This window comes from Oncorhynchus kisutch, linkage group LG28 (assembly GCF_002021735.2).
Source record: "Oncorhynchus kisutch isolate 150728-3 linkage group LG28, Okis_V2, whole genome shotgun sequence".
NCBI classification, from domain to species: Eukaryota; Metazoa; Chordata; class Actinopteri; order Salmoniformes; family Salmonidae; genus Oncorhynchus; species Oncorhynchus kisutch.
The window spans coordinates 36,657,132-36,684,447 of NC_034201.2; the positions used below are offsets into that span (position 1 = coordinate 36,657,132).

The following is a 27,316-nucleotide window of genomic DNA, read 5'->3' on the forward strand; positions in this document are numbered from 1 at the left end:
TAGATGGTTGTTCAAACACATGCAGTAATGTATTCAATGTGACGGCATGTAATGTGTATTCAATGTGATGTGAATTTAGGAATCAACTTAATTCACAAATGCTAAAAATCTTTGACATTGCATATACTTCCTATTGACTTCAATGCATAATTTTCAACAAAAGAAAAAATGTATTATAAAAAATGCATGATTTTTGCAAAAAGTTTTGAAGTCGAGCTTGTGAAGTTGAAATGCTTCCTTTGTCCCTCTACAGATGAAGGACTCGTTACTAAACCTGCAGAAGGGCATGGGTTTAAAGGACTTTAACTCTGAATCGGAGGAGAAAGGGAGTCGATATCACTGAGAAACAATCCCAAGGCCACCAGCCGGGACATTAGGTGCAATATCTAACCAACCATTCATTGGAACTCTTGGGCAAAGAACAGAAGGATGTTCTATTGCAAGGTGGACAGGGCCACTCTCCACTGCCCAACTTCTGGCATGAAGTGACCTCATCACCATCAGAGCCGGAGTGGGACGGCAGCCATCATGTGAAAAGACAGCAGTGATGGTCCTTGTTATCCAGGATCCTTGGAACGTCCCTACCCCATTAAAGTTTAAATTTGAAATCGTTTAAGGTAAGGGTTAAGGTTAGGTAAAGGTTATAGCGAAGGTTAGCGTTAGGGGTTAATGTTAGGGATTAGGGTATGAACGTCCCAAGGATCCCGGATAGCACTAACTGTGCCGTGACCCACTTTGGCCTGAACTCTGAACTTTTTATCACCTTGTTTTCCGAGAATGTCGTACTGTAAAGTTTTTAGTTTTTGGGGGCCACGTGCGGACTGGGATGGCGTGGGGGGCCGGTGAAAGCATGCAGTTTCTTGTCTCCGTCTGAAGAAAACAAATTGCTTTCCTGGTGGAGATGTGTATTGAAACCTCTGCGTACTCTGTCTCAGACTGGGTAAGAGTTTAGTACATAGCCTTTTTAGGAACTCTTGGACAAAGTTGTGGAGCTGCAGTATCCTTTTTTTTTTAACAGACCTTTGGACTCTGGGAACAGGTTACGACCGTACCGGAAAGATAATCAGCATGCAGTATTTCAACACAATCCATCATTTCTAGGATAGAACCACAAAGAATCAAAGTATATTATAAATGAAAATATAATTCCGTATTTATTTTTTTGTGGAAGTCAATTGCAGTTAGGGCACACTTTTACCAGGCTTCCGTGGTGTATCAGGGCAGGTTTCCCTGAGAGCTTGTGCCATGGCTTTGTTATTCTCTGTTTAAGTGTTTGTCGTTTTCTAAGGCATGTTCTCTACTGTGTGTAGAGTAGCCCAACCCCTTTTGATTTGTGGACAGGGGAGCTAGCTATAGCTGTTAGCAGCAGTGAGAATATATTGGTTGTTACCATATATGGATGAGAAAGCAGTCTGCTTTTGCAGAGGTACACTGTATGTTTTGATGATGCAACCCTCTTCCATAAACAGGGCATTCTTTGCCCTAGCCAACCCCAAACGCTATCTCAACGTTGTGCTTAGGTTTTATCCAAACATGTCTCCAACCTTATCCTTCAGGATGATTTGTTTTAGGTTCTGGATACACCTATTCATTGTTGCCAAGATTTGTGTGTCAACTTTTATGCTAACATGTATGTTTTTTCAATTTGGGCAGTATTCTTTTCATCTTTTATTTGGCCACTTTGTGTTGTATCAATTCATCTGTGGCTATCCTGTCCTTGGCTTGAATAGAATGTACTCGGAGTGTACTGTATAGGCCTTGGTATGTTCCCTAAGTGATTTTACACATGCAATGGAGCTTGAATTTGTCCCTACCTGCGCTACATAGATCATTCATGTTTTTCCCCCAGTATTTGTTACCAGCCTAAATACTGTCAGACAGAGAGAATAATGACCAGTGTTATGATAATGTGGATGTTATACTCTGTCACTCTATGAACTTTAAAGTGTTCAGCTTTTAACCAGAGAGGGAGTAGACAGTATTTTAGGGAGGGTCTTTTTTTCGTAGAGACGTTTACAAAGGGATACTGCAGCCGAACTGAAGTACGGCAATTACAACGATGTATTTGATGATTAAAACTGTGAAATTCCTCATTGAAAAATATGCTTGAAGCTGGAAAAAAAGAATAATGCATATTGTACAGTTCAGATATTTATTGATTTATTTATGTACAGTGTTTACGAAAAATGTAAAACAAACATTTGGGGAAATGATCAGTGTTCACCCTCTGCAGACCTGTATTCAAATACCATTTGAAATTATTTAAAATATTTCAGCTTTGCTTGATTGAGCTTGTCTGGCTTTGTGGACCAATAGAAATGTCCTAAAACTGCAAACCCCAACCACTTGGTATTCTAGGCTGGCTAATGCAAACACTCAAAAAAGTATTTTAAAAATGTCTAAATGTATTTGAACTCGGGTCTGACTTCTGTAATCCTTTGTGTCGTCCCAAAAATGTCTGCCATGGGCTATATTCTGGCATATTGGATGTGTCAAGTTCCCATTCCCACTTTGTGTCTGTCGATTTTGTCTAATGATTTCTACTGTGGCCGAAGCTTTCTGTTTAGTATCTCCCGCATCTGTCTATGGAAGCATATAGCTATCAAAATACATTTTATTTTCAGATTGAATTTTGACTGCTATATACGTCCATATTGGCCTGCCACCCATGTATTTATCATTGACTCTCTAGGATTCTTATGATGACTTTGGAAACAAACAAAGCCTTGTTCAAAAGTTGATTCAGCCATTAACTGGTGTGTTTGAGGGATTGGTTCATGGTGTGCAGAAATAACATTTGAGCCAAAAGAATGTCAGAATTGAAAAATGTTATGCATTGGGATACAATGCTTTAGCCATGGGTTGTATTCAGTAGGAAGCAAACGAGCCAAAACAGGGAGGGACCTACCTGAATTTGTCAAATAAGATACTCATTTTTGTTTTCAGTTGCAAAACATTTTGCTGTGGTGTGCACTAATGAATACGACCCTGGACTCATTAGCATTGCACAGAGAGGGGATGGGTTCAACTCACGTACATTCCATCTGAAAGAAGAAGGAAAACCATATGGATTGATACAGTCGCTAGCATTTCATACACATTTTTTGATTGCGAGTCATTTACGTTATTGCAGAATGATTTTCCCCGACTCCCTTGCGCTATGACATGGTTTAATGTTACTAAAATGGCCATTTGACCTTGTTCATGTCAAATTGCTCAATTTTAACAATGACAACGTGACAATTAAGGGCAGATTTATTTGTAAGAGAACGGGCCAATGATGAGATTACAATGACCTGTACTGTACTTTACATTTTTTGCCTGTATCTCACCATGGCAATAATTTCTGTTGACGTTGTGGCCCTTAGAAGAGGAGTAGAAAGCGGTCAACCAATGTGGGACGATGTGCAACTAAAAAGAGTATTTGGGAGGAATAGTAAGGTATTCTGAGGTAATAGTAATCTCTTCCAAATGACTTGGTGACCCTTAAAGATAAAACTATTAATCTTATGCAATACATGTATTTAATGAATTCACTAACATTGACAGCAAGCTGCCTTCGTTAGGGTTTCTGAAAAACTTGAGACCCTTGTGGACCCTTCGATAGTGAATGCATGCTAGCTTCCTGTCCCATTTGTTCTCATTCACAATCGGATGTGTTCTATGCATGGGTGCTTTATATTGCAGGAATGCCTCAAATGGCCCAGAAAAAAATGTACTCTGTGAATCTAATATAGGTAGTTGAAAGCTTGAACGCTTGAAGAGTGTTTTTCAATAGAATGGTCAGCAAGCATGTTTGAGTGTCTGAGAAAACAAACAAAATATATTGCAGCCAAAGAGTAGTGTTCTTCAAAAACCTGAAACTGAAAGAGCTTTACTCATTTGAATGCTCACAAAGCCACAGACCTGTTCATGTTTGCCGAATTGAAGAACATTCTAAATCCATTCTTAACAATTTGCAGAATATAGAGAATGTGTTATACTGAGTATGAGACATAAATAGCTAATTGAAAGGATGTATTTTAGAGCTTGTGGTTGTAGTTATGTTTCCTGACGACTCAAACTGAATTCTTCCACTGCTCTGTGTTCGCTACATACTTCAGTCTGAGACTTCCATCGTTGAAGCCGTTTGTGGTTACGTCAAAATGTGGGGTGTTGTACCAAACAGTCATCAGCGATCGGATCATGTCAAAACAATCAGATTATTTTCAAAACGCTGCTTTACCTGTGTGTGTTCTGGCTCTGGCCCAACCTGGAACCAATTCAGAACAGTTAGCATTCTAGAAATCATCGGGGAGATACTCAGATCCAGACTCATTGTGGGGAAGAAACTATTGTCCTTGGGCGTGGCATAACGTTTGGCCGGAGCAAGGTGTTTGGGTAGCCAGGTAAAGAAACCTGACCAATTCTTTCAAACCCTTCACTTCATTACACACACACCTCAGACAGGTGCAATTTCTTCAGAATTGTTTCCATCTCAAACACTGTGGTATTATATCCTCTGTATCAATACCAGATGTTTTTTTTTAAAGCCTTCTGATCTCCGATATATGACTGAAATATTCTGCTGAGGGGAGGACGGCTCATAATAATTGCTGGAACTGGAATGACATCAAACACATGGAAACCATGTATGATACCATTCTATCCATTACCGTGAGCCTGTCCTCTCGAAGGTGCCACCAACCTCCTGTGTTATACAGATAATATATTGTATTTCTATGTTGTGTATCGTTTCAGTGTACACAGACTAGTGAAACCCTTCTGCGCTGGTCGTGGTTTTGGGAAAAACTTTGGAAGAAAAAGATTCTAAAGGCTTTATTGATTTGTGGAGGAGAGATGGAGGGAATGAAATAAAGTCATTCAAATGGGTATTTTCTGTCTGACTCATCCCTGCAGCTGTCTGTTTCTGTCCATACCAATGAATTGTGATATTTTTTCAATGGGGGATTCTTCAGTACCCCCTTGAGCAATGTTCACATTGCTTCCAATTGTCAGTGCTACATTTGGTCATTCATTCAGTTCAATTAATTTCTACTCACTATTTTCATTCATGGCAGCATCATTATTAGATTAAATGACATGTTACTAAGCCATTTGTAAATGAGACATGCATTTTATAGCCCTATTAAATAAGTGAGAGGAGGCATTTCGAATGTCAGCTGTTAATCATTGTTCCTTTGTGTCCTTGCTCGTTATATCAGAGGTTGTTTAAGGTTATCTAATGATGCGTAGCAAATGGCACCCTATTCCCTATACAGTACACTTGTCCAGAGCCCTACATAGACATACACTTCGAGACATACTGTACATTCCCTACATGGGGAACAGGGTGCCATTTGCAAAGCAACTAGCTATCTCCCAGGAATGATTAGGTGAGAGGTGTGGACTCTTCAGGCTGCATGTTCCAGACACCTAAAGACGTGAGATGAGAAACAGTTGATATGTACACCCAATCTGTTATGTAGCACTAATGTGATTTAAGTCTAATTTCATCATCACTGCAATGATCTGAAAACCGATTATATCACTGTAGATGAGCAGATCCCACGTTTCAACTGTCCAAAGGGAGACTATGTAGGACTATTGAGATGCTACGCTGCACTCTAGGCTGGGTCTTGCACCTATAGTTCATACCAAAAGTGGGTGGGCATGTGTGCGTGTGAGCGGGAGAAATAAAAAGAGATACATGTGGCCACCAGATGGCGCCTTCCCCTTGTTAGGCTGTAATGTACACAATCTACAGGCAGGGAGTATGTCTCCAGTAGCCTACTTATCAGTGAACTTTGTTATTTGTTTCAAGTATAAATAGCGTATAGAACCGTCGGTCTCCCTTGCAACTAGTCATACGATATCACTGATTCCGTTTTCACTGACAATGGGTTTATAGGCGAGGTAGCCAGAGAAGGTGCTTGGATTTTCATGAAAGGCTGGTACAACTTGATCAACGCTTCACGATCCCTTGGTGTTAACTTTTAGGCATTAATGAAAGATTAATTCATTGAACTGGCTGGGTGAATGTGACCTTGTGCGTTTAGGAATACAAAGGAGAGCTCGTTGTCCAATCACATCTTGAAGAGCAGAATACTTATGAATATTCATTATTGTGGGTTCTGGGTAACCAATGGACCTTCTGAAAAACCCGGGCATGCTAATGTACAATTGACAGCTACGGAATTGGAATCCAGCAACATCATTGAGCGAGCAGTAGGTATGGGTTCGGTTCTGCATACAATGGTTCGCAGCTGTAGCTATAGTTTACTGTCGCTACTTCGCTTTAAAACATGTATATCAAACCAAAGAGTAAAGTCACTTTGAAATTAAATATGCAGACAATTTAGCTTCACTTGGATACTAGTAGGAAGGAACGGCAAACGGCTGAGAAACGATCAAAGAGCCAAAGAGTAAGCACTCAGCCACTCTCCGAGCAAGGGAGAACGATGTACCGAGCGTTTTCTTTCCCAATGACAGCGGAGCGCAGTCGGAATAAGGAGCGCCTTGAGGCGAGTTTGGCCGGTCTGTGTGAGTTGGAGCTGCTGAAACAGAGGCAGGAATGCCTGGTGCTCAGTGCCCTCTCCCTCGGGGACTCTGTCCCAGGACGCCCGGCATGGGGCGATGTACAGCCGGCCTGGCCCGTTCCGGAGACAACCAACTGTGCGTCAGACGACTTTAGTTATAGGCGCCATACGGTAAGACGACTTTCGTATTATTGTACTTATAATGCATATTGTACATTTCTATAACTTGGTATTACTGCGCGTTCATGGAAAGCTGTAGAAGCGGATTTGTTACGCGTGTAATGCTCTTGGAATGACGGCCGTGAAATTATAAATCTATCCTATATAACTAACCTATATAGAGTGGATCTGTGCCGAATAACGGTACCATCCGAAATGTGGACCAGACAGCCCCATACTGTGTGACCGGAGCGTGCGTGACCATTTAACGCAAACTTCGGTGCTTGGGTTTTTCATTCCATTGTCCTTGACGCTGTTTCGAAAAAATAAAAGTATATCAGCCGGCTGTATTGTCTTTATCGAGTTAGTGATAAATGATCCGTTGTTCTGAAAAGGTCGGACCGTGCCCACCACCATGTCGATCCTGGAGTTCTGTGTAGGCCTATAGTTGCTGTATTGTGGTAGTTTCCACCATTATTTGGGGCATCTGTAAATTATCTTTCCACTCAGTAGGCTAATAATATGATGAATCACATCTCCATATCTTTTATCGTGTTTTACTTTTTCTATTTATTTATTTGATTCTTTTTCTAGGAATATGACATGCTTTCCCTTGGCTGCATTTTTAAAGAGAATACCTGGGGTGCGATGTGGTTGGAGTTCCATATCCTTAATTGAAGTAGCGTTAATTAGGTTTGAGTAGCATAATATGCTTAAAACCCCCAAAATTATATTTATAGCTAAATGGAGACCCTCTCAGTTAAAATATTTGAACAGACATTTGTTCAAGTGCTGCGCTTGATGCAAGTGTTGCTATCTCTTCATCATGATATTAGGTGATGTAGAGATTACAACAGCATTGGCAACCTAACAGGTAAGGAAAATATTTTGCAATTTTTCATCAAGTATTATTTTCTCTCTGGATGAAATTGGTGATGTGGGGATAACCTGGACATGCATGGCCTTGCACATTTGCTACGAAAATATTGATACATATGTTTTATGGTAAATACATTTAGTTCATTGCCCGCGGAAGTATCTAGTTTAACAATTAATTAACCTCTCTGGGATAGGGGGCAGTATTTTCACACCAGGATGAAAAGCGTGCCCAAAGTAAACTGCCTGCTACTCAGGCCAAGAAGCTAGGATAAGCATATAATTAGTAGCGTTGGATAGAAAACACTCTGAAGTTTCTAAAGCTGTTAGAATAATGTCTGTGAGTATAACAGAACTGATTTGGCAGGCGAAACCCCAAGCACAATCCATCCAGGGGGGGGGGGGAATTTGAGGTGGCTATGTTTTCCAATATTTTTCTATGGGATACCTGATTTATTAAGGCCCAGATTGCAGTTCGTATGGCTTCCACTAGATGTCAACAGTCTTTAGAAATTGTTAATGTTTTTCTTTTGAGAAATGAAGTAGGGCTGTTCTTTGTAGGTGTCACTCTGAAGGGCTTTAGTCTTTTGTTGTGTGTGAACTGGAGCGCGCTTCACGTTGTTTTTATCCGGTATTAGAAACAGTTTATTCAGTCTTAAATTTTATTTTATTTACATTTTAGGATACCTGAAGTTGGATTAGGAATGTTGTTTGAAATGTTTGGACCAAGTTTACAGGTAACTTATTAGATCCTTTGTAGTCATGTTGGAACCGGTGTATTTCTGAATCAAATGCGCCAAATATATTGACATTTTGGGGATATAAAGAAGGAATTTATCGAACAAAATGGCCGCTCATTGTGTCACTGAGACATTTGAGATTACAAAAAGAAGATCTTCAAAGGTAAGGCATTTATTATATGGCTATTTCTGACTTTTGTGTCGCACCTGCCTGGTTGAAAAATTATTTTCATGTGTTTGTATTTTTTTATTTGTTATTTTTTTATTTAACTAGGCAAGTCAGTTAAGAACAAATTCTTATTTTCAATGACGGCCTAGGAACAGTGGGTTAACTGCCTGTTCAGGGCAGGGCGCCGTCCTCAGATAATCGCATGGTTTGCTTTCGCTGTAAAGTGTTTTTGAAATCTGACACAGCGGCTGGATTAACAAGAAGTGAAGCTTTATTTTGATGTATTACACTTACATTTTTGTGAAGGTTGAATATGGATATTTCTGTAGTTTGGATTTTGATGCGCTACAATTTCACTGGATGTTGTCAAATCAATCCCGCTAACGGGATTCGAGCGGGATTCGCGCTTAAGGGATCCATAATTAATCCTGCTACATCTTTGCCTCCAGCATCAAGCGAGAAAGTGTATGTAAATGCATCCTAAACTAAACGGTAGCCTAGCCTGGCTGCACTACATTTATTAGGCTATCTAGACTGAAAAATGACGACATGACTTGCACACGACCCCTATAAAAGAGGTCACTTTAAATTGGTGATAGGTATAAGTGAATGGGCTTTCTCTCTTTCAGGCGCTTCAGGCCACTGTGTGAACAAATGGATATTGATAGGGCCATTGCTCTTGTGTTGTGACACATGGATAACCTTGTGGACCATTTGGTTAGGTGTTAATAGTTAAAATATTGTTTTGGGTTGTCTTCGTGAGTTTTGAACATTATGTTTCAATACTTTCAAAATGTTAATCATATTGGCTAGTCCACATAATTATCTAATGATTTTATGACTATTTTTACATAAAATAAAGATAGGGCCATGCAGTTTCCTGATTGATTCTCAATTGAAAGTAATTGTTGGGCCTTATCCCATCATGCTCTAGCGACCCCAGTCTAGCAACTCCTATGGCAGGCAGGGCACATGCACGTTGACACAGTCACGGGTTGTGCCTAGAGGTCGACCATTATGATTTTTCAACGCCGATACCGAGTATTGGAGGACAAAAAAAGCCGATACCGATTAATCGGCCACATTTTTACAATGTATTTAAATATATATATATATATATATATATATATATATATATATATATATATATATATACACACACACACATTTTTGTAATAATGACAATTGTAACAATACTGAATGAACAATGAACACTTTTATTTGAACTTAATATAATACATATTATGGGCTTTTGGATGGGTGTTCTTAAGGTGATTCCACAGGTTGATGGTATTTTTTTATTTAGCCGTTGCTGACCCCATGCTTACATCTTTATCACAAATAAGACACCTTGCTTTCCCTGGTGCCAATTCCATGTAATATTCCCACACTGGTGCTCTGCTTTTCTCTGCCATCTGTAAAACACACACACAGCTCTGAAGTGACAATGATACTGAAGAGTCTGCATAGGAGACAAATACTCAACTGTTTGAATAAAAATAGAGTTTAAGTTACCTGTGATGAATGTTGAAAACAAAAACTAATTTCTATATGCAGGAAACCCTATTTTAATAATGGACATGGTAAGAATTGACTACCAAAGTGCGAGTCATCATTCCCATGACTCTTTCTAGCAAAATCTGAAAATATCGGTTCCTTCATTCATTTATTCCATAGGATATTTTTAGATTCACTTAAAATAAGGTCTGTGTTTCGTGTAGGCTTACACCACCGTGACAATTTTATAACTGTGTAGATATCCATAGGAGAGGGTAACTCTGATCAATATTGGCTAAATATAAGCGAATATCATTTTTTTTGTAGAGTAGATTTATGAAAATATTTTGACAAACGTTACCTTATCCTAGTGAGATTTACACGGGTATCAAAACGCAGAGGCGGTTTAAGCCTGATCGAAACACAGACCTTATTTGAAGTAGATCAAGACATTCTGTATGGGAGACATGAACGGTAAAATAACGAAGGAAGCCCTTTCAAGTTCAGCCTCAAGTTATTACAGGAATTATAACGCTTCAACTATTTCTCTCTAAACCATATACCTTTGACTATTACGAGCCTGCTGCTGCCTACCACCCTTCACTCAGACTGCTCTATCAAATATCAAATCATAGACTTAACTATAATAAACACACAGAAATATGAGCCTTAGGTCAAATCCGGAAATTATCACCTCGAAAACAAAACGTTTATTCCGTTCCATGTTTCATCTAACGGGTGGCATCCATGAGTCTAAATATTCCTGTTACATTGCACAACCTTCAATGTTATGTCATAATTATGTACAATTCTGGCAAATTAGTTTGCAAAGAGCCAGGTGGCCCAAACTGTTGCATATACCCTGACTCTGCGTGCAATGAACGCAAGAGAAGTGACACAATTTCACTTGGTTAATATTGCCTGCTAACCTGGATTTATTTTAGCTAAATATGCAGGTTTTAAAAATATATACTTGTGTATTGATTTTAAGGCATTGATGTTTATGGTTAAGTACACATTGGTGCAACGACAGTCGTTGATTGTTTTTTATAAGATAAGTTTAATGCTAGCTAGCAACTTACCTTGGCTTACTGCATTCGCGTAACAGGCAGGCTCCTCATGAGGCAGGTGGTTAGAGCGTTGGACTAGTTAACTGTAAGGTTGCAAGATTGGATCCCCCGAGCTGACAAGGTAAAAATCTGTCTTTCTGCCTCGTTCCTAGGCCGTCATTGAAAATAAGAATGTGTTCTTAACTGACTTGCCTAGTTAAAGAAAGATTAAATAAAGGTCTAAAAATTTTAACAATCAATTGTTATGAAGACTTGAAATCGTCCCTAATTAATCGGCCATTCCAATTAATCGGTGGACCTTTAGTTGTGCCTAGAAGGCCAGCATCCCGAAGTCACCTCTTCACTGATGACGTTGAGACTGGTGTTTTGCGGGTACTATTTAATGAAGCTGCCAGTTCAGGACTTGTGAAGCGTCTGTTTCTCAAACTAGTGTACTTGTCCTCTTGCTCAGTTGTGCACCAGGGCCTCCCACTCCTCTTTCTATTCTGGTTAGAGCCTGTTTGTGCTGTTCTGTGAAGGGAGTAGTACACAGCGTTGTACGAGATCTTCAGTTTCTTGGCAATTTCTCGGTTGGAATAGCCTTCATTTCTAAGAACAAGAATAGACTGACGAATTTCAGAAGAAAGCCAGCAAATGCTGACACTCAACTAGTCTAATGAAGACCCTTTTTATTGCTTCTTTAATCAGCACAAGTTTTCAGCTGTGCTAACATAATTGCAAAAGTATTTTCTAATGATCAATTAGCCTTTTTAAAATTATACACTTGGATTAGCTAACAAAATGTGCCATTGGAACACAGGAGTGATGGTTGCTGATAATGGCCTCTGTATGCCTATGTAGATATTCCATAAATCTGCCGCTTCCAGCTACAATAGTCATTTACAACATTAACAATGTCACGCTGTATTTCTGATCAATCCAATGTTATTTTAATGGACAAAAAAAGGTGATTTTCTTTCAAAAACAAGGACATTTCTCAGTGACCCCAACGTTTTGAATGGTAGTGTGTGTGTATATATATATATACTGCTCAAAAAAAATAAAGGAAACACTTAAACAACACAATGTAACCCCAAGTCAATCACACTTCTGTGAAATCAAACTGTCCACTTAGGAAGCAACACTGATTGACAATACATTTCACATGCTGTTGTGCAAATGGAATAGACAACAGGTGGAAATTATAGGCAATTAGCAAGACACCCCCAATAAAGGAGTGGTTCTGCAGGTGGTGACCACAGACCACTTCTCAGTTCCTTTGCTTCCTGGCTGATGTTTTGGTCACTTTTGAATGCTGGCGGTGCTTTCAATCTAGTGGTAGCATGAGATGGAGTCTACAACCCACACAAGTGGCTCAGGTAGTGCAGCTCATCCAGGATGGCACATCAATGTGAGCTGTGGCAAGAAGGTTTGCTGTGTCTGTCAGCGTAGTGTCCAGAGCATGGAGGCGCTACCAGGAGACAGGCCAGTACATCAGGAGACGTGGAGGAGGCCGTAGGAGGGCAACAACCCAGCAGCAGGACCGCTACCTCTGCCTTTGTGCAAGGAGGAGCAGGAGGAGCACTGCCAGAGCCCTGCAAAATGACCTCCAGGCCACAAATGTGCATGTGTCTGCTCAAATGGTCAGAAACAGACTCCATGAGGGTGGTATGAGGGCCCGACGTGTGCTTACAGCCCAACACCGTGCAGGACGTTTGGCATTTGCCAGAGAACACCAAGATTGGCAAATTCGCCACTGGCGCCCTGTGCTCTTCACAGATGAAAGCAGGTTCACACTGGGCACATGTGACAGACGTGACAGAGTCTGGAGACGCCGTGGAGAACATTCTGCTGCCTGCAACATCCTCCAGCATGACCGGTTTGGCGGTGGGTCAGTCATGGTGTGGGGTGGCATTTCTTTGGGGGGCCGCACAGCCCTCCATGTGCTCGCCAGAGGTAGCCTGACTGCCATTAGGTACCGAGATGAGATCCTCAAATCAAATCTATTTATATAGCCCTTCGTACATCAGCTGATATCTCAAAGTGCTGTACAGAAACCCAGCCTAAAACCCCAAACAGCAAGCAAGGCAGGTGTAGAAGCACGGTGGCTAGGAAAAACTAGAAAGGCCAAAACCTAGGAAGAAACCTAGAGAGGAACCAGGCTGTGGGGTGGCCAGTCCTCTTCTGGCTGTGCCGGGTGGAGATTATAACAGAACATGTCCAAGAGGTTCAAATGTTCATAAATGACCAGCATGGTCCAATAATAATAAGGCAGAACAGTTGAAACTGGAGCAGCAGCACGGCCAGGTGGACTGGGGACAGCAAGGAGTCATCATGTCAGGTAGTCCTGAGGCATGGTCCTAGGGCTCAGGTCCTCCGAGAGAGAGAGAGAGAATTAGAGAGAGCACACTTAAATTCACACAGGACACCGAATAGGACAGGAGAAGTACTCCAGATATAACAAACTGACTGTTACGAATCCCTTTTGGCCCGACAGTCTAGGGGGGATGGTAATGAGACCCGTAACATATCTCATGCAAATTATTATTGTGACAAAGTAAAAGTGTGAACGAAATAACCACGACAACAGAAATCTACCGTCAAACTCCAGGTTTATTTATAAACACACGGTAATGGGGGGGAGCAGGAAAAGGGGCTGAGCTGGACCCAAGGAAAGAAACAATAAATATACAAAAACACCCCTAAGCTAGACTAGCCTACTTTAACAACAGCAAACTAACTAACCAAAAATACAGTGGGTGGTCCGCCCAGTTCTAACTAGTGTATTTAACAAAGTTCACCTACGGGTAGTGTATGCCCATGGGCGACTTGTCTTGGTTTCCCCCTTTTCCCACCAGCAACAAACAAACACCATAACCAAAAACAATACTCACAGGTGATGACAAAGTGCTATGGAGGTGCTCAAATACAAGAGAGGTTACGACACAAAGCGAGAGTGAAACACAGAGACCTACAGACATGGCATTTACAGAGAGATTGAGCTTTAGAGCAAACAAATGATGGGGTTTTTAAACCATGGGGAAGGAACTGTGATAGGGTAGGAAATAGGAAGTGCGTCTTCTGATTGATGATTGATTGTTGACTGATTGGGGAGTGATGATTTTCACCTGTGAGGGGAGAAGGAGAGAAAAGAAACACACACACAGGATACACACACACACACAGGATAACTGTATCCGTAACACTGACCCTAGCCCCCGACACAAACTACTACAGCATAAATACTGGAGGCTGAGACAGGAGGGGTCAGGAGACACTGTGGCCCCATCTGAGGACACCCCCGGACAGGGCCAAACAGGAAGGATATAACCCCACCCACTTTGCCAAACCACTAGAGGGATATCTTCAACCACCAACTTACCATCCTGAGACAAGGCTGAGTATAGCCCACAAAGATCTCCGCCATCCTCAGACCCCTTGTGAGACCATATGCTGGTGCGGTTGGCCCTGGGTTCCTCCTAATGCAAGACAATGCTAGACCTCATGTGGCTGGAGTGTGTCAGCAGTTCCTGCAAGAGGAAGGCATTGATGCTATGGACTGGCTCGGCCGTTCCCCAGACCTGAATCCAATTGAGCACATCTGGGACATCATGTCTCGCTCCATCCACCAACGCCACGTTGCACCACAGACTGTCCATGTGTTGGTGGATGCTTTAGTCCAGGTCTGGGAGGAGATCCCTCAGGAGACCATCCGCCACCTCATAAGGAGCATGCCCAGGTGTTGTAGAGAGGTCATACAGGCACGTGGAGGCCACACACACTACTGAGCCTCATTTTGACTTGTTTTAAGGACATTACATCAAAGTTGGATCAGCCTGTAGTGTGACTCCAAATCCAGACCTCCATGGGTTGATAAATTTCATTTCCATTGATTAATTTTTGTGTGATTTTGTTGTCAGCACATTCAACTATGTAAAGAAAAAAGTATTTAATAAGAATATGTCATTCATTCAGATCTAGGATGTGTTATTTTAGTGTTCCCTTTATTTTTTTGAGGAGTGTATATATATATATATATATATATATCTACTGTGGGGCAAGAAATTATTTCGTCAGCCACCAATTGTGCAAGTTCTCCCACTTAAAGATGAGAGAGGCCTGTCATTTTCATTATAGGTACACTTCAACTATGACAGACAAAATGAGAAAAAAATCACATTGTAGGATTTTTATTAATGTATTTGCAAATTATGGTGGAAAATAACTATTTGGTCAATAACAAAAAGTTTATCTCAATACTTTCTTATATACCCTTTGTTGGCAATGACAGAGGGCAAACATTTTCTGTAAGTCTTCACAAGGTTTTCACACAATGCTGCTGGTATTTTGGCCCATTCCTCCATGCAGATCTCCTCTAGAGCAGTGATGTTTTGGGGGTGTTGCTGGGCAACACGGACTTTCAACTCCCTCCAAAGATTTTCTATGCTACCCATCCCACTATGCTATCCGCTAACGGGATGGGTAGCGTCAAGAAGTTAATGTAACCGCTGTGTCAGATTTCAAAAAGCTTTACAGAAAAAGCAAACCATGCAATAATCTGAGTACGGCGCTCAGAGCCCAAACAAGCCAAAAAGATATCCGCCATATTGTGCATTCAACAGAAGTTAGAAATAACTTCATACATATTCACTTACCTTTGGTGATCTTCATCAGAATGCACTCCCAGGAATCTCAGTTCCACAATAAATGTTTGTTTTGTTCGATAATGTCCATCATTTATGTCCAAATAGCTCCTTTTGTTAGCACGTTTGGTACACAAATCCAAACTCACGAAGCGCGTTCACTAGGAGCAGACAAAAAGTCAAACCGTTACAGTCCGTAGAGACATGTCAAACGAAGTATAGAATCAATCTTTAGGATGTTTTTAACATAAATCTTCAAAAATGTTCCAACCGGAGAATTCCTTTGTCTGTAGAAAAGCAATGGAACAGAGTTCGCTCTCACGTGAACGAGCATCACGAGCTCATGGCAGTCTGGCAGACCTCTGACTCATTCCTCTCTCATTCACCCCCACTTCACAGTAGAAGCATCAAACAAGGTTCTAAAGACTGTTGAGTGGAAGCCTTGGGAAGTGCAACATGACCAATATCCCACTGTATCTTCAATAGGGAATGAGTTGAAAAACAACCAACCTCAGATTTCCCACTTCCTGGTTGGATTCTTTCTCAGGTTTTTGCCTGCCATATGAGTTCTGTTACACTCAGACATCATTCAAAGTGTTTTCTATCCAAATATACTAATACTATGCATATATTAGCAACTGGGACTGAGTAGCAGGCAGTTTATTCTGGGAACCTCATTCATCCAAGCTACTCAATACTGCCCCCAGCCTTTGAATTTGTACATTTTCCTGTTTAAAAAATATATTGTTCAAAACAAACTGTTCAGCTACTTCCTATTCTGCCCCTCAGTGACTGCCAGCAGCAGCAGCTCCCCCTCCGTGGGCACATAGGCCTTTCGAACATTGCTTGGGTTGTTTTGCCTGCTATTTTCCCCAATGAAATCGCAGGATTTCATAGCATAAATTATAACAGCACAAGTTAAATGGACCTTCCTGGGTTGCTCAAATGTGTGTCCATTCAATCAGAACTTCTGGGTCTGCTGTAGTCTCCATCCCAGTGAGTCTCTAATTGTCAGATGGCTTGCTTCCACACGTGAGACTAGATCTGCTCTATCAGGTACAGATGGCGCTAAAGCAAAAAGCTAATTGTAATTAACTTGTAAGTAAATAATCAGAACAGTCATGGGACATGATAAACCAGACAACTACTTCCAACAAGCGTCAAGGGACAGAGGGATACACTAGCTAGAACCTTCTCATCGTAGATCTGGTAGGACAAAAAAGCATGGCCAATTTGAATTTGTCCCCGCCCAATGTTGTTCATCATGTTCTACTGTTGGTGACAGGGCAACGTGTTGTGTGGACTAAAACGGCATAAAACCGGGTGTATTACAAAGCATGATCCAATTAATTAGCCAGCTAAAGTCATTTTGAAAGTCATTGAGAAATTGTTTGGTCGATTTTTGGTATGGTTAAATTAACCAGTTATATACCTTTTGATAAGCAATAGCTAGCTGGTAGCTTGCTAGCTAGTTAGCTCCAATGCCAATTTCATGGCTTTCTAAACTAATATGACTAACTCGGAAATATGAAGTTTGAGAATAAAAGTTAATTGGCTAGCCCATCATGCTTTGTGACATGTTAGCTAGCTATCCCCAGTTAACCTGTTTTCACTTATTGCGTTCTTACTGGTGCACTCGTTTGTTCATGACGTGAGCTGGCTGGTTGCATGTGCAGCAGTGGTCATTCGTTTTTTTTGACATGCAAAAGTTAATTAGGTGTGTCTATGCTGTTGTTCCAATGCAGAGATCGATTATATATATTCTCAAAGAAACTAACGGTAGGTCGAAAAACTGGCCTCATATTTCTGTCATGCTGCTTTGTTTACAACTCCAAACACCTCCCGCCCCAGGTATTCAGCCAATCAGCGGCCGCCACTGACTGACAGGTAATTTCTGGAGCACAATATACTGTATGCACCAAGCAAAAGATTGACTGTCTTCAAATGCTTTCCTACCTAGATATGTTACGAATTCATCATCATTGGGAGCAGTTCTCCAATGATAGAGGGATTCATTAAGCAAAGTATAGGCCAATCCATAGGAAATAATGATTTTGCCATTTGATCTCCTCCTCACACAAAGGGTGCGTCCTAAATGATACCCTATATAGTGCACTACTTATGACCAGAACTTATGGGGAGCTGGTTGAAATTAGTGCACTCTATAGGGCAGAGGGTGCTATTTGGGATATACAAAGCTGAGCCTTTGCCGATAGCCTGCTCTAAGACCAGACCTCACATCTGCCTGATTGTTAACTAAACAATGCTTGATTCTCCCTCTGTAGTGGGATAAAGATAAGGCCAGGTGTAAAGGTGTAAAGCTAAGCTCAGGGACAGGTATAAGGGGTTGGTTTGTGTGTGTGTGTGTGTGTGTGTGAGACACAGGAGAAAGTTGAGTGTGTGTGAGGAAGGTGCTGCCATGTGATTAAGGTTGATTTTGTGTGTGTGCGTGCATGTGTGAGCAGACTCTCCAGGTTTGTTCCTGTGGCGGTGGTGCTGACAGCCATCAGACAACAGCTGTGAAATCAAATATTGCCCCTGTTCCAGAGGGGAAGTGTGTGCGCTTGTGTTTAAAAGAGAGAACAAATTAATGTGGGTGTGGGAGGGGCGGGGCGGGGTGTTGGAGGACAGATTGTGTGTATTGTTTTTGATATCTGATCAGTGCTGCTATGTGATATATGTGATATCAAAGTATGTGTGAGAATTTCATTCAAAGTATGTGTGTGTGTGTGTGTGTTTCCTCACATTAGCAGGCTGTACTGTAAGCCCCCATGGAGCCCCTTGCAGCTGTGCCCATGTGTCATCGGAGCCTCCCATATGTGACATACACAATTCTCATACTCTACTGTAATGTGTGTGTGTGTGTTTGCGTAGCCTACAGTGTGTGCGTGTGTGTGTTTTCAAGCCTAGCTGTGTTGGGTTAACATTGTGGAGTGTCAGGCGAATGTGTGCACAGAGTCAAAGTGGGGGGTAAGTGAGAGGCATAATATAATGTAGGTTGTTGTCACGTCTGTCCTGTTGTGGGGTTTCTAGACAAGCTCTGGGGTGACATTTTACTTCGGTACAGATCTAGGATCAGATTTGTATTTATTATGGATCCCCATGCCAAAGCAGCAGCCAAAGCAGCAGCTACTCTTCCTGGGGTCTTGCAAAATTAAGGCAATTTATACCATTTTTAAAACATTACAATACATTCACAGATTTCACAACACACTGTGTGCCCTCAGGCCCCTACTCCACCACTACCACATATCTACAGTACTAAATCCATGTGTATGTATTCCCATACCTAAACTTAACCATTAGTGGGGAAAATGCTAAACTCACCCAACATATGCCTCTTGGGGTAACTTCACCCTAGTCCCTCTACACACACAGTCCATGGGATGTGGATAGAAGCCCCTAACCACTGATGTAGGGTCAGATCTTTCCCTTCCCACTAATGGTGTCACGCCCTGATCTGTTTCACCTGTCCTTGTGCTTGTCTCCACCCCCTCCAGGTGTTGCCCATCTTCCCCATTATCCCCTGGTTACTTATACCTATGTTTTCTGTCTGTGCCAGTTCCTTTTGTTTGTTCAAACCTACCAGCAGTTTCCCTTTCTCCTGTCTTTGCTATAGTCCCTGTTTCCTGGTTTTGAACTTTCCTGCCTGCCCTGACTTTAAGCCTGCCTGCCGTCCTGTACCTTTGCCTCAACTCTGGATTACCGACCTTTGCCTGACCTGACCCTGAGCCCACCTGCTGTTCCGGTGCCTTACACCCTCTCTGGATCATTGACCCCTGCCTGCTTGACCTGTAGTTTTCCCACCCCTGTTTAAAGAATAAATGTTAGTTTCTTTAACACTGTCTGCACCTGGGTCATACCTTAAAACGTTTATATAAGGGGGTAAGGTTATCTGATCCTAGATCTGTGTCTAAGGACAACCTCGAATTTCTACCCCACACCATCTCCAACCCCTGAAAATAACCCCCATGTTGGCTTCTTTCCACCACCACAGAGCTCCACGGAATCCGACTATCAACCTCCATACCCAGCTTCGGTGCTCCCTGCTGAGCAGAGGGTTGGCCCGGCATAATTAGCCATGCTCAGTGCTGAGGGATGCTGCTAGCAGTTAGCTGCAGCGCAGGCTGTTAATAATTGATGGGAACAAAAGGTTTAATTGCACAGGAATCTGAGGAGAGACATGAGTGAGAAGCTAGGGATGAGGAGTGTGTGTGGGGGTGTATTATAGCTGGGTTGAAAGGGAGTTGTAATGTAGTGCTGGTATCTGTCTGTTAGGGTGAGAGTTTTGGTAGTGGGAGAGGGCTGGATAATTCATCCAGACAGATGGGGATGCCCGTGGAGATTGATTGATTGAGTGTTGCTCTAAGGCAGTGGTAACCAACCTTCCCTGAGTTAAGATCACGTTCTGAGTCAAAATTCAAGCCGAGATTTATTTTTACACGTAAGCCTATGCAACATTAACCAATTAAAAATAGTTATGTTGCAATGAGGTTTGTGTAATAGGCTATAGGCCCAAGACGTTATCATTGCATATTGACTATGCTTGAATTGTCCTGCCAATGTTGTTCTTCTCAGACCATTTTGAAATTACAGTGCCTTCGGAAAGTATTCAGATACCTTAACCTTTTCCACATTTTGTTATGTTACAGCCTTATTCTAAAATGTATAAAATAGTTTTTCCCCCTCATAAATTTACACACAATACTCTATAATGACAAAGCAAAAACAGGTTTTTAAAAATGTTTGTTAATTTATAAAAAATGTACTGAAATAATACATTTACATAAGTATCTCGGACCCCTTACTCAGTACTTTGTTGAAGCACCATTGGCAGCGATTTACAGCATCAATTCTTCTTAGGTACAAGCTTGGCACACCTGTATTTGGGAGTTTCTCCCATTCTTCTCTGCAGATCCTCTCAAGCTCTGGCAGGTTGGATGGGGAGAGTTGCTGCACAGCTATTTTCAGGTCTCCAGAGATGTTTGATTGGGTTCAAGTCCGGGCTCTGGCTGGGCTACTGAAGGGCATTCAGAGACTTGTCCCAAAGCCACTACTGCATTGCCTTGGTTGTGTGCTTAGGGTCGTTGTCCTGTTGGAAGGTGAACCTCACCCAAATCTGAGGTTGTGAGCACTCTGGAGCAGGTTTTCATCAAGGATCTCTCTGTACTGAGGAGTGGCTTCCGTCTGGCCGCTCTACCATAAAGGCTTGATTGGTGGATTGCTGCAGAGATGGTTGTCCTTCTGGAAGGTTCTCCCATCTCCACAGAGGAACTCTGGAGCTCTGTCAGAATGACCATCGGGTTCTTGGTTGCCCCCCTGACCAAGACCCTTCTCCCACGATTGCTCAGTTTGACCGGGCGGCTAGCTCTAGGAAGAGTCATGGTGGTTCCAAACTTCTTCCATTTAAGAATGATGGAGGCCACTGTGTTCTTTGGGACCTTCAATGCTGCAGAAATTGTTGGTACCCTTCCCCAGATCTGTGCCTCGACACAATCCTGTCTCTGAACTCTACGGACAATTCCTTTATCCTTTTTGCTCTGACATGCACTGTCAACTGTGGGGAAATCATTTCCAAATCATGTCCAATCAATTGAATTTACCACACGTGGACTCGAATGAAGTTGTAGAAACATCTCAAGGACGATCAATGGAAACAGGATGCCCCGGAGGTCAATTTTGAGTCTCATTGCAAAGGAGCTGAATACATATGTGAATAAGGAATTTCTGTTTTTTCTTGTAATACATTTGCAAACATTTCTAAAAACCTGTTTTCGCTTTGTCATTATGCGGTATTGTGTGTAGAATGCGGGAGATTTTATTTATTTAATACATTTTAGGGCTCCCGAGTGGTTCAGCGGTCTAAGCTACTGCATCTCAGTGCAAGAGGCGTCACTATAGTACCTGGTTCGAATCCAGGCTGTATCACATCTGGCCGTGATTGGGAGTCCCATAGGGTGGCGAACAATTGGCTGTAATGTAACAAAATGTGGAAAAAGTCAAGGGGTCTGAATACTTTCTGAAGGCACTATATATTTAAAAAATGTAGGTATATGATCACACTAGTAATAGATCATTTGTTGTATTACTTGTGAGGCACAGCTGAGTGAGCATAATAATTCTATTTTTTTCTGGACTGATGGCCTGCTTCTGAGGGGAGGGAGGGAGCAGTGGTGAGGCTGCCTCTCTCCTGACTCACAGTCCCTCCGCCCTCCTTCCCTCCGCTGAGAAAAGGGGACACAATCTTCCAGCTTATTGCAAAACTCAAGTCGCATTGCATTATTTCTGCCTCATGCACCAATTCATGTTGTTACTCCTATGACCAGAGAAAGTTAAATATTCCTCAATATTAAAAAAGACACAAGATGCTAACAGTAACAACGCAAGCTTATCTAAACACTTTGCTATATACATTCATTGCACCTGCAGTGCTGGTTATAGCGTGAGTGAAAGTAGGGAGGAATCACATTTTATGGCTACTAAAGGAGCAACGCTGCTATTGGGCACGCAGTCAGAATGCCTGAGTGTGATTAACCTTTCTTCACTTCCCATCACCACTTCTTTCAACCCCACTGCATCATGTAATGACTTTGACACCACAATAGAGTTTTAGAAATGATTTAGTACATTGAGACTTAGGGAGTTCTTCTGTCCCATAAATGAGGAGTCTAAATGTGAATGTGTCAAGTATGGTTGAGACGAGTGTTCAGACACAATAGAGAATGACATTTCCCACAGAACGAATACCCCCTTTTGAGCCGAATCCATCTTTTGTCTGCCCAGATACAGAAATCCCTCTCTAGAAACATACTGCAGATTGGCGGAAAAAGATGTCTCTGATTCTGAATAAATAACAAGAATAGAGAGTCTAATCTCCCTAAAGAACAGAGACGAGCATTGGATGATTTTAAAAAATGATTCCACTTTGATAGGGCGTAATGCTGATAAGAGCAAAGCTGTGGTGTTGTTAAACCATGATGACTATGTGAATGAGATCCGGGGACATTTGAACACCACCACTTTCTATCAGAAATTGTCACGTGACCCCACACCACTGTTCAAAGATAACATTCACTGCAAGCTGAAGTCTCTTGTGGAAAGGTGAGACATTATGCAAAAATAATGAGAATATGAAAGTAGACTATCCAATCAGGAGCATTATTCATGCCTTCCCAAAAATCCACAAACGATGGGATAAGCCACCAGGGAGACCTATTATGGCCTCCATTGGCTCATTGACTGAAAATATTTCTGCTTTTGTGTCAGCTCGACGGGTTGATTACCACGGCTCTCAGGGGATCACTGTGTCTTGCTTTCAATCGCGCACTCTGTCGCTCTCACTATTTCTCTGTCTCTCTCTCTTTCTGTATAACTCACTCAGTCTCTGTGTATAACTCACTCTGTCTCTCTCTCTCTCTTTCTGTGTCTCTCTCACTCTGTGTATAACTCACTCAATCTCTCTGTCTCTCTGGTAATTCAAGAGGCTTTATTGACATGGGAAACATATGTTTACATTGCCAAAGTAAGTGAAATATATAAAACAAAAGTGAAATAAACAATACAAAAATGAACCGTAAACATTACACTCACAAAAGTTCAAAAATAATAGACATTTAAAATGTCATTATGTCTATATACAGTGTTGTAATGATGTGCAAATAGTTAAAATACAAAAGGGAAAATAAAAAAATAAATATAGGTTGTATTTACAATTGTGTTTGTTCTTCACTGGTGTCCCCTTTCTTGTGCCAACAGGTAAAACATCTTGCAGCTTGTGATCACTCAATAGATATGGGAGTTGATCAAAATTGGATTTGTTTTCTTGAATTCTTTGTGGGTCTGTGTAATCTGTGTCTAATATGGTCATACATTTGGCAGGAGGTTAGGAAGTGCAGCTCAGTTTCCACCTCATTTTGTGGGCAGTGTGCACATGGCCTGTCTGCTCTTGAGAGCTAGCTCTGCCTATTGCGGCCTTTCTCAATAGCAAAGCAATTAGTCAAACATTTCCTTCATTTTGAGTCAGTCACAGTAGCCAGGTATTCTGCCACTGTGTATTCTCTATTTAGGGCCAAATAGCATTCTAGTTTTTTTGTAAATTCTTTCCAATGTGTCAAGTAATTATCTTTTTGTTTTCTCATGGTTTGGTTGGGTCTAATTGTGTTGCTGTCCTGGGGCTCTATGGGGTCTGTTTGTCTTTGTGAACAGAGCCGCAGGACCAGTTTACTGAGGGGGCTCTTCTCCAGGTTAATTTCTCTGTAGGTGATGGCTTTGTTATGGAAGGTTTGGGCATCACTTCCTTTTAGGTGGTTATATAATTTAACAACTCTTTTTTGGATTTTGGTAATTAGCGGGTATCGGCTTGCATTATTTGGTGTTTTACATTGTACACGTAGGATATTTTTGCTGAATTCTGCATGCAGAGTCTCAATTTGGTGTTTGCCCCATATTGTGAATTATTGGTTGGTGAGCAGACCCCAGACCTCACAACTATAAAGTGCATTGGGTTCTATAACTGATTCAAGTATTTTTAGCCAGATCCAAATTGGTATGTCAAATTTTATGTTCCTTTTGATGGCATAGAATGTCCATCTTGCCTTGTCTCTCAGATCGTTGACAGCTTTGTGGAAGTTACCTGTTTAGGCCGAGGTATGTATCATTTTTTTGTGTGCTCTAGGGCAACAGTGTCTAGATGGAATTTGTATTCTTGGTCCTGGCAACTGGACCTTTTTGGAACACCATTTTTGTCTTACTGAGATTCACTGTCAGGGCCCAGGTCTGACAAAATCTTTGCAGAAGATCTAGGTGCTGCTGTAGGCCCTCCTTGGTTGGGGACAGAAGCACCAGATTATCATCAAACAATAGACATTTGACTTCAGATTCTAGTAGGGTGAGGCCGGGTGCTGCAGACTTCTAGTGCCATCACCAATCCTTTGATATATACACTACCATTCAACGGTTTGGGGTCACTCAGAAACATCAAATTGATCAGAAATGTAGTGTAGACATTGTTAATGTTGTGCATGACTATTGTAGCTGGAAATTGATGATTTTTTATGGAATATCTACATAGGCGTACAGAGGCACATTATCAGCAACCATCACTCCTGTGTTCCAATGTCATGTTGTCTTATCCAAGTGTATCATTTTAAATGGCTAATTGATCACTAGAAAACACTTTTGCAATTATTTTAGCACAGCTGAAAACTTGTGCTGATTAGAGAAGCAATAAAACTGGCCTTCTTTAGACTAGTTGAGTATCTGTAGCATCAGCATTTGTGGGTTCGATTACAGGCTCAAAATGGCCAGAAACAAATAACTTTATTCTGAAACTTGTCAGTCTATTCTTGTTCTGAGAAATGAAGGCTATTCCATGCGAGAAATTGCCAAGAAACTGAAGATCTCGTACAACGCTGTGTTCTACTCCCTTCACAGAACAGCACAAACTGGCCCTAACCAGAATAGAAAGAGGAGTGTGAGGCCCCGGCGCACAACTGAGCAAGAGGACAAGTACATTAGACTGTCTAGTTTGAGAAACAGACACCTCACAAGTCCTGACTGGCAGCTTCATTAAATAGTACCCGCAAAACAACAATCTCATCGTCAACAGTGAAGAGGCGACTTCGGGATGCTGGCCTTCTAGGCAGAGTTGCAAAGAAAAAGCCGTATCTCAGACTGATCAATAAAAATAAAATATTAAGATGGGCAAAAGAACACATACACTGGACAGAGGAACTCTGCCTAGAAGGCCAACATCCCGGAGTCGCATTAATTTGATGTTATTTTAATGGACAAAAAAATTCGCTTTTATTTCAAAAACAAGGATATTTCTAAGTCACCCCAAACTTTTGAACGGTAGTGTATGTTAATGAGGGTGGGGCTTAAGCTGCATCCCTGTCTCACCCCCTGGCCCTGTGGAAATAAATGTGTGGCAGCGCATCAAGCACAGTTGGTGAAGTCGAATGTTCTGAATAGACAACAGTAGTATTGAAAACTGGAACAAAAAGAAAATTGCCTAAAATTGGAGTGGAGTGGCCTCAGACTCTTCACGGAGCAGCCTGTTAATTACAAACAAAACAGTGAAAGCTTTGTATTGAAGTGGGATTGCACATTTTGCAACTCATGATCTTCGGTCATCGTGGGAAATATGCATCATTAAAAACATTTGTAAACAACTATCTGCAGTTCAGAGCCAACCTGGATACTGAGGAGATCCTGGGGGAAATTGATGAGAATCAACAGCTTCATGCTATAGAGGAACAACATACTCCATCCTGGAAAGATCCGCCTACTGTACATCACAGAATAACTCTAACCCTACAAAAAAAAGAAAGACAGATTAATCTACAAACACGGACTATTTACTTACGTTGAAGTAGAGGCTAGTACTCTTGCTGGAATCCATGCAACACAAATTGTGTTTGCAGGTAGCAGGGCTAATGGTAAGTTTGGAGTTTTGCCAGAGTGAAATTCTAATGCGCCAAGGAGAGGACAAGGCACTCACAGCCAAGGTAAAATCCCTCGATTCCAACATGGATTGTCTACTCAGGGAAAACCGGGTGATAAGTGGGTCGCTACTAGACATACAAACCTGGAGCATATGTGAAAATATAATATTTTCTGGGATTCCTGAGGACTCATCCAATAATAATCCAGAGGGGGCAATCCGAGTTCATGCAATCTGCTTTCAAACTTCCTCTAGAGACTGTAAACAAGGTTGTTTTCCACTAGGTTTGCACATTTTGGTGTATATTCAGAGGTGGAAACTTTCCATGGGAATATATGGCAATTAATGGAAATATATGCAAATTAATATTAATACCATTTAAATGTAGATGTTTTTTTGCATTGGATATATTTACCATACCACATTGAGACAGAAACATGAACATTTTACCTTATCATAAGTAGAAATAATTGCAAATGATTACATTTTTCCAAAAGGAAAAAAACTATTTATGAATTGAATTAATTAAATGAGTTGACTCTTCACATGGGATGATTTCACTGGACAAAAGATTGAATGATATTGATTGAAGATTGAAGATATTGAATGATCCCAATGATCCATCGCATCTCCCAAAAATGGTTTCAACATACATGTGTAAAATGATAGTTTCTAGACTAAAGTTTTGGTGGTCTTCCTCCCAGGCTTCCATGTCTTCTCCATGGACCGCTTCAATGTCCACCTCTTGAACACCAGGATCTGAGGCCTCATCTTCACTGTCACTGTCCAACCTTGTTGAGGATGGCTCGTTGTCAGGCTCAAAAATCCTTAAATTTACCCAGATGGTCACCAATTTTTCAACCCTTGTATTGGTCAGCCACTTGCGTGCTTTGGTGTGTGTTTTCCCAAACAAGGACCAGTTGCGCTCTGAGGCGGCTGATGTTGGTGGGATTTGGAGGATGATGGAGGCAACGGGAAAGAGCCTCAGATCCACAAAGTCCCTTCCTCCAGGTGGCTGATGAGATATGTTGGCACGACTGCCATATTGCATATTGCCATATTGCATCCCAAAGCCCTTGCTTGGAAGTGTACTTTGCCAGACTGCCAATAACCTTGCCCTCATCCAGGCCAAGGTAGTGAGATATGGTCGTGATGACACCATAGGCCTTGTTGATCTCTGCACCAGACAGGATGCTCTTGCTAGCATACTTGGGGTCCAAC

At 41.5% G+C, this 27,316-nt stretch overlaps 2 protein-coding genes across 8 annotated transcripts in view; both read left to right on the forward strand.

Annotated features, from left to right (window-relative positions):
- gramd1ba (GRAM domain containing 1Ba) overlaps positions 1-4,872 on the forward strand; it is a 110,120-nt gene extending 105,248 nt beyond the window's left edge. For all 7 annotated transcript variants that reach the window (XM_020464147.2, XM_020464151.2, XM_020464149.2 and 4 more), the window contains one exon: positions 254-4,872. In XM_020464147.2, coding sequence (XP_020319736.1) covers positions 254-343 — 90 coding nt within the window. In that variant the 3' untranslated portion in view covers positions 344-4,872. The remainder of the gene's footprint in view (positions 1-253) is intronic.
- An 840-nt stretch (positions 4,873-5,712) lies between these two features.
- The window catches only part of LOC109872503 (dapper 1), a 47,813-nt gene continuing 26,209 nt past the window's right edge, over positions 5,713-27,316 (forward strand). The window contains exon 1 of the mRNA XM_020463765.2: positions 5,713-6,689. Coding sequence (XP_020319354.1) covers positions 6,441-6,689 — 249 coding nt within the window. The 5' untranslated portion in view covers positions 5,713-6,440. The remainder of the gene's footprint in view (positions 6,690-27,316) is intronic.